This window comes from Amphiura filiformis, unplaced genomic scaffold (genome assembly GCF_039555335.1).
Source record: "Amphiura filiformis unplaced genomic scaffold, Afil_fr2py scaffold_451, whole genome shotgun sequence".
Taxonomy (NCBI): domain Eukaryota; kingdom Metazoa; phylum Echinodermata; class Ophiuroidea; order Amphilepidida; family Amphiuridae; genus Amphiura; species Amphiura filiformis.
Window position 1 is genome coordinate 5,308 of NW_027305915.1, and position 13,852 is coordinate 19,159.

Genomic DNA, 13,852 nt, shown 5'->3' on the forward strand with positions numbered 1-13,852 from the left:
AAAATAAATTCACCATCACCATGATGATGAGTATTGAACTACATTGTACCGAGTCCAAATGGCAATTCAGTTGTTACTGAGTAATAATAAGGTGCTGCTGCATGTTTCCGTTTGGAAATGGGGAATTTCAAACAGGTTTACTTAGAATATTATGATTTTATAGAGAATTCCATATCGGAGGACTGAGCTTTTGATATGATAGCAAGTGTGACTTGTGATGGAAACTACTAAATTTACCAAAATAATGATAAAGTACCACAGTTTGTCACACAATTTCAAACTTGCTATTAAAAATCATGTTGAGTATGACGTGGCATAAGTTAACTGTACATGTACAGTGTTCAATGCCAGAATACAGATATATATGTTGGATATTGCTATAAACTGTATGGTCACTGTCTATTAAAAGAAAGACCAGTTTACGACATTCTACCAAAATAATATTATGTTTTGAAGCTGGATTTGTTTGGTGTAAAACTGAATAACAACAAGAGATGTTTAATTGTGACTCTGACAGAGTTGTCTTATTTCATGATGCAAACAGAGGCATCACAGGGGAGATACGAGAGGTAGAAAATTGTGTACAGTACAAGTAAACATGTACATCTGGTGTCTCTCTCAGATGATCTGAATGCATAACACTGTAGTTCTCTGATTCCACAGCAAAAGGGCCTTCAAGTGCACAACAAGATTCATGTGGTGGCTGCCTTCTCAGGTACACAGTCGCCAAGATGGGTATACCTGATGGGTATACACAGAGTACCTACACAGTAGCAATGTTGCTACTGTACATGGCCCACCAGTGGTGGTGCTGTTCTAGAACTTCGCTGGTACATCACAGTTCACACGGTGACAGTGTACCTCTGCAGATAGCCGCAATAGGAATCTAGTAGTGTACCTGGCACCTGAAAATTTATGCTTGGGCATGTTAGATAAAGGATGGTATATATTAAGGGGGTACTACACCCCTGCACAATTTTGGGCCTATTTTTGCATTTTTCTTAAAAATTATAGCATATTGGGGACAAGTAAGATATGTATATTATAGGGGCAACTACAACTTCTGCACTGGAAATTTAATTTCAGCACGGACTACGATTGTGGAGTTACAGTCAAAATGAGGAAAACCAATATTTGATCAATAAATCAATAACTACTTGCTTTGAGTTGCTGAATTTTTCTGTACAGTAGTTGCAGTCCTTGCCCTATAATATACATATCTTACTTGTCACCAATGTGCTATAATTTTGAGAAAAATGACAAAATAAGCACAAAATTGGCCAGGTGTAATAGTACCTATAAAGGCAAACAAAATGTATGTCTCAGAGCTGCCACGCGAGTGTGCATGTCTCGGGAAAATTTGTCTCTATTTAATTTTCAACCAAATTTTATATTGCAAAAATAAAGTTCAAAATTTATTTTGAAAGCATGTTGGAAGAACTGAGTTGAAGCATCTCAAAATTATTTTGAAAAAAAATGGCCAAAACTACATTTGCAATTTGTTGTCAAAATCTTCGGAAGCTCTGAGAAATTTCTTTTTGTGGCCTATTTTTTAACATGAAATCAAACTATTCCTTACTAAAATATACACATACACAAAAAAGTTATGTTTATCACATAATATCAATACCTTTAAAACTTTAAAGTAGCAACTCAGAAGTGTATATTTGACAGTACTCCAAGGTATTTTCAAAGGAAACTTAACAAATTTTTCAAAATCCAGTTTAAAACTAATCTTGTCTGTGTCCCACAACTCAATGTCATCAAAATAATATACTTTTAAATGTAATCATGAGTTTACAAGATTGTCAAATATGAATGTCCCCCTTGCACAGATCATGTGACCCATTATCAACCAGAAGTCCTATGGTTTGTAGCCAGTTTTACAAGTTTAGTACATCAGTGGTGTCACTCAACAGGGAAGAAAACTCGGTACTCTCCTGTAAACGACGTGTCTGTGCAGGCACAACTCTCCGTGGTGTCTCATATTGAGCAGGATGTGGTGCACCATACTGAATAGACGTTGGTTGAGAGTTGTAAGACGCAGCATTATGCTGAAGAGGCTGAGTTTGAGAGTTGAATGGAGCAGCAGTACGTTGAAGAGGCCGAGTCTGATGAAAGGCTGTTTGTTGCTGTGAACCGAAAATTGAAGTCATAATTGCACCTAGTTGGTTCATGGACTCTCTTTCGGCTGCCAACATATCTGCTTGAAATTTCTGCATGGCCAAAAGTTCCTTCTCACGCTGCCTTTCCTCCCATTCTTGTTGGCTACGAAGAGATTCTCGGATCGCTTCTTCTAGACGAGCATCAGCTTCAGCTTGTACACCCGAAATACCTGATTTTACAGAACGCATCGCCTTCTCATACTTGGGAACCTTTCTTCTAGCTTTTCCTGTGAAAGTAAACAAAAGTACCGGCAATTATATATCAACAAAATGTACCGAAGTGAAAATGCACAAAACAACAATTGCAAATAAATATTTAAATTCTTGCAGTTGCATTATGGTATACCGTGTAACACAACCTAATTATTGCCCCTCCCTTAAGGGGTACTACACCCCTGTGGTTTTGCATTTTTTTCAAAAATAATAACACACTGGTAACAAAAGTTATGTATATTATTGGGGCAAGGAATCCAATTACTACACTGAAATTTCAGTGACTCAAGCCAAGCGGTTCAGTATATATGATAAGAAATGAGGTACATCATAGCGGTACCTTATTTCTTATCATAAATATCAAACCGCTTGTCTTGGGTCACTGAATTCAATTCAAGTGTAGTAACTGGATTCCTTGCCCCAATAATATACATAACTTTTGTTACCACTGTGTTATTAGTTTTTGAGAAAAATGCAAAAGTAGACAAAAATTTATCGAGGATGTAGTACCCCTTAAGGTACTAAGAGGGTACTACACCCATTTATGCCCATTTTGCACTTTTCTCAAGAAATTTAGCGCATCGGTGAGAAGTAAGATATGTATATTATAGGGGCAAGGACTACAACCACTGCACTGAAAATTCAGCAAGTCAAGGCAAGCAGTTATTGATTTATTGATCAAATATTCGCCTTCCCTCATTTCTGACCGTAACTCCACAACTGTTGTCTGTGCCGAAATAAAAATTTCCAGTGCAGTAGTTGTAGTCCTTGCCCTATAATATAGATATTAATTGTCACCAATGGGCTATAATTTTTGAGAAAAATGCAAAAATAAGCACAAAATTTGGCAGGGGTGTAGTACCCCCTTAATAAGCAACCCCAAATAGAAACTGTCAAAGTAGCACCCCCTTTTCAGGAGCCAAATGAACAATTTTTCCGGACCGCGAAAGAGGGACGGATTGTCGCAGTTCCCTTAAATTAAAACCAAGGATTGGTGATACTGAATTGTGACATGGGGTTGTTAATTTTTTTTTATTTGCTTCTTCCTGGGTACCCGACCCGAGTTCCCGCCTGTTCTTGGCCTACTTAATTCACAAGTCAAAGTACCCGAAAAACATGTTTTTTTTAACAATATTTGAAGAAAAAACAGTTATAGGCCTTTAAATTACTTAATATTGCTACTTTAAAAAAAAGTTGGATAGAGTTGTACATTTTTCTATCCGGTTTCCAACCTTGAATAACAAGTGATTTAAAGGCCTGTAACTTGTTTTAACCTGTAAATTTGTGGGAAAAAAATTCATTCAGGCACCCGAGTACATTTTTACCTGTTAGTTGAGAGCCCTAATAATTTGTGTTCATGTCATCGGGTATCCCAATACGCCTACCGTAGTACGAAGTAAAAAGACCCACTTCAATGCATTATTTTCATTTCAGCATATCTACACAGCGATTCGAGGCTGCTCCCAATGTCATGCGCACTAACTTGCGATGAAAAAAAAACAGGTGTTTTAAAGAAGGCTTACCTTTCTTTAAGCTCTTCCCCTTAGCAGATGGTGAATCACTGTCATCTGAATCTGATGAACTATGACCTACAGAGGAACTAGTACTTGGTGGTCTCTTTGAAGCAGTTACTCCATTGGCATCTTTACGGGTAGACGTGGAGGGTGTATTGGTAGCCATGGAGGCGGCAGACGTGGTGACTGAAGTTGAGGATCTACTGGTGGACGTGGAGACTGATGAAGCTTCACTTTCCACACTTTCAGGGGATGCATCTGCTGTTGGCTCAGTATCACTTACTTGGCCTGCCACAAAAAATATGAGAGATATTGATTAAAATAAAATAAAAATAGAATTTTGCGGTTCTCGACGCAAAGCCTCCACCTCAGCGGGCATCATTTTAACTGGTGCAATTTCATTTCAAGCTTGTTTTTTGTTGCCTTAGGTGACAAAAATAAGCCCCCCTGTTTTACAGATGGATGTACTTTTCAGATAGGGTTGGGAGGTTAACATGATCTTGAAATATCACCGAAAAGCTTGAGAATTTGATTTTAAACGTTTTGGCCAAAATGCAAAATCTGAGTTGACTGTTTTTTTTGTTGTCACTTTACCCAAAAATATTACAAACAAACTTCACAGACTGACTACAAATTATTCACCGCTGGAACTAAGGCGTGAAGTGCGCAAAAACTTACATGTGAAGAAAGTGTGCGGAGTGCATTAAAATTTTGATCGTAAGCGTAAAGAAGGTGCGTGGAACGCACAGAAATTTTGAATCATTAAAGTTTATAACCAAAGATTGTGCATGCATACATTTTGATCGGAAGTTAGATTGCAAGCGCAACACCCAAAAATTTGGGTCACCAGCCCTTAATAATTCTATAACCCCCCTAATTTTGGTGTTAAAAAATTACAACCCCACTAGTTTTGGTCTAAAAATTCTATGACCCCCCAGTATAGGCCTATTCATGACCCACCCCTTCCAAAGAAAATGACAGCCTCGTAAAGAAGAAAAAAGTTTTACAATCAGACAAAACTTCAGTTATATCAGGCGGCGGATGACATGATCGCGCCGGCAACCCGTGAAACCGCCCGGCCGTATGGCATTTTCCATATACTCGGTTAGTTTTGTGGGGTTCATTATCGAACCCCAACGGTTTTAACTTGTATTTATATTATTTATCAACATAGGCCTATTTGTTTGTGATATTTCAAGCGATTTAAAATTTCAAAATAATCCCATTCAATTACACGGTTGACGATGAAAATTTACTGAATTTAGGGACTGCATGTCATACACCACCTGGTTATATCAGATATATGAAACCATTTCAATATTAAGTAAAAATTACATTAAAAGCAACCAAATACTGTTTTTCTTCTTGATTTTCCATTCCCTAAAAAAATGGAATGCACGCCTTTTTAAAGGGATTTTTGTTTATAGCAGATGTCGCCAATGAAAATAACGAGCGAATGGTGAAAATTAAAAGCTAGAAAATTTCTTGTTTCCCGTAGCCGCTAATACATCACGTGTGAAGGGACTTTTCATCGTTCGTACGGTCTATTCTACCAGTGATTTGTTTACGTTTTAGCGTGGTACTCAGTACCCCGATGTGTTCAAAAGAAAGGCCTGCTTTTAATATTCCCGTCACAGCCAGACAGTTTCAGAACGTTTGACCGCATTCGGCTAATTATTTAAATACCAGCAAACTGTCGAGCAAAGTGTACACATGCTATAAATCAGCACAACCTCGCTCGATACCTTGGGTCCGTAGTATTCCCAGCATATTAATTTGATTAATTTAATGAATATAAAATTGTGAAACGAACATTTTTAAATATTTTACTTACTGTCCAACCCGCCCAGCTCGAATCATCAGAATCCGCGCTGATGTCTCCACTTTCAACCACAACTGGCGGTTTGGTAGACGGCCTCTCGCCTAAAATTCATTCAATAAATCAAAAATGGCCGGTCTCTTCGGGCGGGCACCGCCACTTGGACCTGGCTTGCCGACTCGGTCAACTTGTTTCTTGTACCATGTCTTTAGATTATTTATTTTGACTTTACAGTCTTTTGGCGTTTTGAAGACGGCTTCTGCGGCTAACATGTCCGATATCTTCTGATACACCTGAGTGTTGCGGCAAGTCCCATCTAACATGTCCTGTATCTTCTTGTCGAAATATATGGCGATCAGCATCTTTTCCTCCTGTTCACTCCACATTTTGAATTGTTCTGATGTATGAAACGTTATTAAAAACCACGGTGAAAAACTTGTCTGATCGAATATTTAAAGCTGAGCAACTGGAGCAAATTGGAAGACACGTATGCATGTACGGAAGGTGAGTAGCATGTGTGGGGGGACGCCGAATCAGCTGTTCGGCGTTGTTTATCCGCGTTGTTTACTCGACCCGTTGCCAAGTAATACCGGAAGTGAGCGATCACATGGGGTCATGCTGGACACTCGCTATGCTTCAAGAACTCGACTTCTAATTACGTGTTCGTTTACACTGCGAAAGTCGAGTTTGAAGTCGACTTTGAATTCGACAAAAGTTGCTCTGGGTCATCATTTGAAGTCGACTTCTGAAGTCGAGTTCAAAACGCGGCGACCCTGTTTACATACAAATGAAGTCGAGTTCAAAGTCGACTAAAGTCGACTTCAGGCTCTGTGTAAACGGGGTCTAAGTTACCACTTAATACGACCTTCGTACACAGAGCCTGAAGTCGACTTTAGTCGACTTTGAACTTTCGACTTCGCCGTAAGCTGTTTTTTCTTCGAAACGCCAAATGATGCCTCGAAGCGCTTTTGTCGGTCGACTAATGCAGAATCGACTTTCGAACATATTGAAACTGACAGTTATCGGATAAACGTCAGTGTGACAATTTACAGTTAAAACAAGAAGTCAACATGGCAGGCTGGAAGGAAAAAATGTGCCAACGGCAGTGTCGGTAAACAAAGCGAATATGTTTTCAACAGGGTCTGGGCAAGAACGGTCAGGCCAGCTCCAAAGTAAACATGGTGCCGGGATTGTACAATTGAGATTTTAATCGGACAATTTTCAAACCGTGAAAAATTTTCAATCCTGAGGACGCAATTGCTGCGACAAGCTATTTAGTGAACTGCAAAATGTTCAATGAAAGTGTTGACAATTGATTGGAAGTATCACTGGACCCAAGACAAGCAGTTGCTGAGATTTGATCAAAAATGCTGACCAAATTTTCAGAAGTGTTGAAAACCCTATTTGTCACAGAACCTTGAAAAGGGTAAATAGAACAGGCTCACTCGATTTAATGAACACATGGTTATATTATTGCAAGGAATCAGTTACTACACTAATTGAATTCAAGTGACCCAAGCCAACAATTTTTGATGAAATAAGGTACTTATGATTCACATTTTTATGAAAAAATATAGCATAAAGAAAAACCAATTGTTATGATTTCTGTCTGTTAAGGAACCCAAAATTAGGTTATGTTATGTATGTGCAACTGCAGAAAAGTTATGCCACATGTTTATGCTTTCAGTTCAGTCGTGACTTTTGTTTACTTGCCCGAGAATAGCATAAGAAGACAAAACTAGCCTGTTTAATTCTTTCAAGGACATCTCTTGTATCATGGGCTTGAAATGATGAAAGTCAAAATTTCAAGCTAGATGTTGTGCAGCTTATCTGGACCTGTGAATGACCAATTTTTTCACAGCATAAACGAGGCATTTCATCAAACTGATTCGATCATTCCTCTCATTGGCCAACATTTAGTCTGAACATGCTAATAAATGTGCCTGCACAGACATACCAGGAGGCACCGATGATTCATTGTCTCAAATGTACTAACTCTTGTGCAAGTGGTAAAATCGATTGCAGGCTACTCGACGAGACAGACCTTGTAAACTCATGACATTTAAAAAGTTATTATTTGATGATAGTTTGGACAATTTCTGATATGCAGCTTGCTGTAACAAGTCACTGTCAAATATACACTTCTGAGTTGCAACAAAAGTTTAAAAGGTATTGATATTACAGCTGTTATGGGTATGTATTTGAATAACTGTTAAAATACTTTTTGATCAGAGCTTCAAGCATTTCTGACGCACATATACTGAGTGCCATTTTTTTCAAAAGCTTGAGGATAAACTGAAAGTTTAAGCAAAATGCATTTCAGTAGGCGGTATTAAGATGTGAACAAGCTTTGAAATACACCTCATGCTGACGTCAACATTTTTAGGCTTGTGCTGCTGATTTGCTGAACTGTTATGTCATTTGTCTCAAAAATTTCAATTTCAATGCATGAAACTGAAACTTTACATTTCAGTCAAGTAGTTATCTGATTTACATAGCCTCATTTTGACAAGTAATACATGTATGTTAGGGCAGGTGCATTAAGTTGTATCAATATACAGTTTTCAATGGGATTACAGAAAAATACAAAACTTAAATGAAAAAAATCTAACAAAGCATAAGTCAGGTGCCAGGTACTATTCAAATAGAGAGTCTGGGCCAAATAACCACTGGTGGGCCATCTGGTGACATTTTGTCAGACAGTTATAGGTGGTTTCTTCACTGTGTTTGCAATGCATTTTTGTGAGAAGAAGGCAAAATGAATGAGCTAGTGTCATTACTTGCCTGCTGGATGAGTTTACTTGTACTACATCCCTCGATGAGCCCTGTCTACTTGATTTTTCTCAAAAATCTAATAATCAACAAGATGTGGTAACAAAAGTTGGATGTGATTAACCATGAAATTTTATAGCAGAAAGGAGTCAGGCCTTACTGCACCTTGAGATTAATTCATTAATAGTTTGACCCAACGACAGGTTTTGATAATTTCATTTTTAGTGATAAAAAGCTCAAGGTCAAACCATAATCATAAAAACTTTTATTCCAAACGATGTTTACAAGTTTGGACAAAATGCAAAAACTCATCATCATGGAAGGCGAGAATGCTCAGTTGACAGCAAAATCTGTTTTTCACATTTTGACAGCAAGTAAGTCATGTGTTGAGTTCATTTTGAAAAGTAATTGAACAGACAGTTGGGCTGACAACACTAGCAGTAGCAGCACCACCTGCGGAGAAGTTAAAAGCATGTTTTTATGGTGTGACGTTTTAAAAGCACATTTTTAGTTTATTGTTAACTGAATAGGTTTGTGAACTTTCAGTGGCAGCCAGATAACTGAAAAAACTTTTCGGTTCTGAACGAAATTCTAACTTCAAGGATTGGAAGCTATTCATATTAATTCCTTGTCATGATGATGATCGTTGTTTTTTCTCTGCCAACAAAGTGTACATGGAAGTGCTTCATCACAATTTGATTGCATTGAAATATTGATCATCAGCATGTTGTTAGGAAAAAGCTCCACAGGACGAGTCTGTACTTTCAAATAATGCCCTGAAGCCTCATTGAAAGCGTTGTTTATGAATTTCTACAAATGAAATACTACACAAGCTGATTACTGCATGACAACAAACTTTTGTCACTATGCATTATTTTCATTTTTGCAGCACTCAAAACAACCTTCACAATAACTTGACGTTTTTTGTTAGTACAGTTAAACATTTGGTGTGAACTTTTCAGCTGTCCAAGTTCCCCAGGCAAAACTTTCATAAATTAACTGTGCAGGTAATGTTGGATCAGAATGATCATCAGCGGAATTTCCACCATACAAGTTTTCCGCTTTATCATAACACTAGAAATACAAATTGGAAAGAAACAAAAAGTCAGTGAGGTTAGGCCACAAAAAACAACATTAGTTTTACGGGTCTGCTGTCAGATTTTAGTCTTGGAAGACTTTACTTATTTCTAAAATCGTGTAATACTATCAAATTCTTTTTGTTGAAAATTTTGTTCAGTTAAGTTTTGCACAAATTTCTTCTTTCCTAAATCGGCAGCATAAAATATTTCTTGCCATCAATTTTGCACATTTGTCAAGTCAAATTTTATTACTAAAGATAGTTTAGGCCTGGTACAAAAACAAATTTGTTGTGCTTGCAACTCACACCGAACTATTTTACATCAACTAAGATGTCCTAAAACCTTAGGTGCAGTTTCATAAACCAGTTACTAAACTGGGGCCTGTGGAACATGTATGGCCGCAACGGTATTATTTTGCAGTTACTGAGTCACAAGGCCAATTTTAGTGAGCTTTTAAATTTGCAACATTCAATGCAAACATTGTCAAAATAAAAACTTGCAATATTTTCCCCTATTCTGCACAGGTATGGAAAACGCTTAAATTGCCTGTTTTGTTGTGTCTTCCTGCTTAATTTTCACTTTCGCATAATTATAAAAACAAAATCTAACATTTCTGAAATCCCACCTACCGAAACCCGCTTATTTTTGTGCATATTAAGAGAAACAATAAAAGGCATCAAATGGTTTTAGCTTTGGCTTTGGAATGATAAGACCCTGGACAGGCTAATTACTAGGATCAGAAGGTTGATTTTTTTTTGAATCAACAAATGATCCTGTACATTTAGGAATCAGGTCCGAAGTTATTCAGGATTAAATCTGCCAATGGACAACTCCGGAATGAGGGCTAATTTTGAATGTTCACCCAGGGTGGAATATACTCGCATTACTCATTTTGTGTTTATATTTTAAACAAGATGATATAATTTTATTTTCCATTGAAAATGACCAAAATGTCTTTATTTTCTAATTTGTCCTTGTTCTCTATTTTCCAACTAAAACAACTTACATTTTGAAATAGTCTGTTTCACCAACTCGTCGTATTCTGAATTTGGAAAGAAACAAGAAGTCTCTGGCAAATTGTACTCTACCGGCCAAATTTTCTACGATTGATGTCGATGAACCTGAAAATGAAATATCCACAAATTTAGAACTTTCCAAAACATTTGCCAAATTATAAAATCATGATTTTGTGGATCAAAAAGTTGGAATTTAAACTGCAAATAAAAAAACAAGGCCGAAACAGGCATAAATCATCCAAGGTTTTAGGAATTTTCATTTTAAAATTGGAACTTTCCATACACTGGAAACTGCAAAATTGATGTGTCTCGCGTCAGTATAGTACCCGGTATTCATATAATGACTGGTGCAGGGCCAATTTTACCTTCGAATCAAATCCCACCCCAAATTAAAGGTTTTTTTGGCTGGAATGTCCAATTAGACCTTTAATGCTGGGATCATGCATGGTTGATTTTGCAATCAACCATGGACCATCATTAGGTCAGGTCAAATTCACTTAGCAAAATAAACAACATGAATTTTAAATATGACATTTAGTCCCAAGCAAAATGTAGGCTGAGCATCAGGGTTGTAAATATCCCACCATTTTGTGTTTTATTTCAAAATTGAAACAGATGACCAAAAATGTGTCTTTAGTTTCTAATTTGTCCTTGTTTATATTTTGCAAAAAACAACTCATTTGGAATCACCAACTCAAATTTGAAAACACTCTGGCTAATGTACTCTGGGCCATGATGTCGATGAACTTTAAATATCAAGGATTTGTGGATCAAAAAGCAAATAAAAAAACAAAGTTTTTTGAAATCTTGACCTCTGTTAAAATCTTGGTCCAGGGCCACTCAAAAGTATATGTAAACTTGTAATTGGATCCCACAAATTTGGCATGTGCAGGGGAGCAAAGAATTTGTTGGCGGCCTCAGAGGGCATTGTGCGATTTTAAACCAGCCGTTTGGAAATTTACCCCTGGGGCCTCATAATATTGCACAGCCCTAATGCCAGGAGGTATTTTTTGCTGACTTGCCTTTTGAAATGAAAATGTTGTTATTGTTAGTTTCACAATTAAAAAAAAAAGACCAAATGCGTACCGTACCTGTATTTGTCATCACAAACTGCTTGCAAGATGACGGATTGGTTTTCCTATTCAGAAAGTCTGTGTGATTTTCATTTGGACCAATGATAGGGATGTGGCTACCGTCGAACCACACATTGGGAAGCCCGTTTTCTCCGAAAACCTCATTGTTTTTCCAATGTCAAATCCTTCCGGCATACGAATATATGTCCTCATCAACGTCGACACAATTGCCTCCCATGTTTCCTGAAAGATGACACAAGCTGTGCTACGTGCAACATTAAATAAATTGCCAATGGACCGGTAAGATTCGTTTGTTGCAAAGACGGTACAATGTCAACGCCACGTTTGTTGACAGGGAATCGACTTCCTCAATTGGTATCTTGCTTCCGGAGGACATCAGGGTTCAGCTGATTACAAATATGTTCAAAACATGCCTTGCTCATGCGAAAATCCTCATTCCATTTTCTATAGGCCGGATGCAATACCGTATCCTCCCACCAGTTCGATTCTCGATGCTCGACCCATATTTGCTGTCCACGATGCTGTCCTTCCTGAAAGCCGGCGAAAAGCCATCAACAACATAGCAGCTCGCTGCATCTTTCTTAACTCGTATCCGCCGTATACATCTTCATGCACCTTCTCAGACGTTCTGCACGACGAAACCTTCTACGTTGCTGCCGCATGCTGGTCAACAATAATACTTCTCTTCGACGGCAGATTGATTCGTACTTTCGATCCAACATCAAGAGAGGGCGTAAAAGTCGAATTCACTTTTTTTTTGAAGTCGACTTCGTTCTCTGCTTGGTGTAAACACCCTGTAAGCTTTTAACTTCTTACGGTATGTAAATCCCATGTTACTGATGTGGGGCTGTGAAAATCAATTGCATTATTTCTCAGAATTGATTTGACCCTAATATCTAAAACAATGCAAACATTACATCGTTTGTTATTGTATGTCATTGTAAATGTTGTTTCAAAGCTGTATCAAAATTTAAAAAGTTGACGCGTTCCCTGTTCTTTAAGAACTGGTCACATATGCTGGCAAACTATCCGTCTACTAAATTGCAAACTAATTATACCGTAAAACCTCCATTATATGCCTCTAAACGAGGGGTTTTTAACGAAAGAGACGAGAGGCAGACACTCTCCACAAAAACAATATTTGGAGTTTGAAAAACTATATTACTGGTTTAAGCGACTGTACAACGCGTATTATTGCAAGCCCAATTCATTGTAATGTGTTTGTGGGGGGTATTTGGTTTTCGTCTCTTTCGTAAAAAAATAACCTCGTTTAGAAGCATGCTTCTAGACGGAATTCTACGGTATTCGTGTAAAGTGTACTCTCCTCTAATATAGTCTTTATACAGGTAAACCTTCATCATTGAAGGTCGAACCACCGCTTTCATGGTGACATATTTTACATGGAAAAGAACTTGTTAATAAATTCACAGCCGACGTCCTAAAGGTTCGATTCTTCGCAACATACACACATATATTCCACCAATGATTACATAGTAATAACATCGTAAAAACAACCCGTAAGTAATAATGGTCTCTATCCCCTGTGTGTAATTCATGCAAAGTTAGTGTTACCAGAGGAAGCCATGCTAACACATATGTAAATGTTACTATTATAAACATTTTGAGTACTTTAGTATCTCTCCGTAACGAATTACGTCTTTGGTGCGAATCCCTCATATAACCCTGAACTGATGCATTGTGTTGACTCACGATAACAACTATTCTGATTTGCATAAATATAGTCAACAAAAATGGAAGTGCAACAAAGAAAACAAAACAAATTGAAACGTTGATAATAATATTATCATGGCTTTTTGCTTCAATCGGGCTACACATAACCCAATCTGCGTTAAATTGTCGGGGCCGTTTGTTCTTCAGTAGGTAATTCCATACTAATGTCAACCCAGCAGCTGTCCATACTACTGCTGTAACTATCTTAGCTCGTGTCAAAGTTAACAGAGACATCGCCTTTAAAGGCCATTCGATGGAAATATACCGATCCACGTTGACAAATACCAAAGAAAATATTGAAGCGATGCTCGTGACCATACTTATTAATCCAAGTAGTTTACATAAACTCTGAGCATCAGCATATTCAATTTTATGACCAAAGATTTGCAGAAAAAAAGTCGGCAACGCTGCTCCTAATCCGTGTAGTAGATCGGCTAATGTCAACGAAA

The 13,852-nt window shown here is 37.7% G+C and overlaps 1 protein-coding gene across 1 annotated transcript; it reads right to left on the minus strand.

Annotated features, from left to right (window-relative positions):
* Positions 1-1,318: 1,318 nt before the first annotated feature.
* Positions 1,319-6,550, minus strand: LOC140145599 (uncharacterized). The gene is made up of 3 exons (XM_072167296.1): positions 5,727-6,550; positions 3,902-4,180; positions 1,319-2,392 (listed from the first exon to the last, which is right to left on the minus strand). The coding sequence occupies exons 2-3, from the start codon at positions 4,056-4,058 to the stop codon at positions 1,884-1,886; spliced, it is 666 nt and encodes a 221-aa protein (XP_072023397.1). The 5' UTR covers positions 4,059-4,180; positions 5,727-6,550; the 3' UTR covers positions 1,319-1,883.
* Between the last annotated feature and the right edge of the window lie 7,302 nt (positions 6,551-13,852).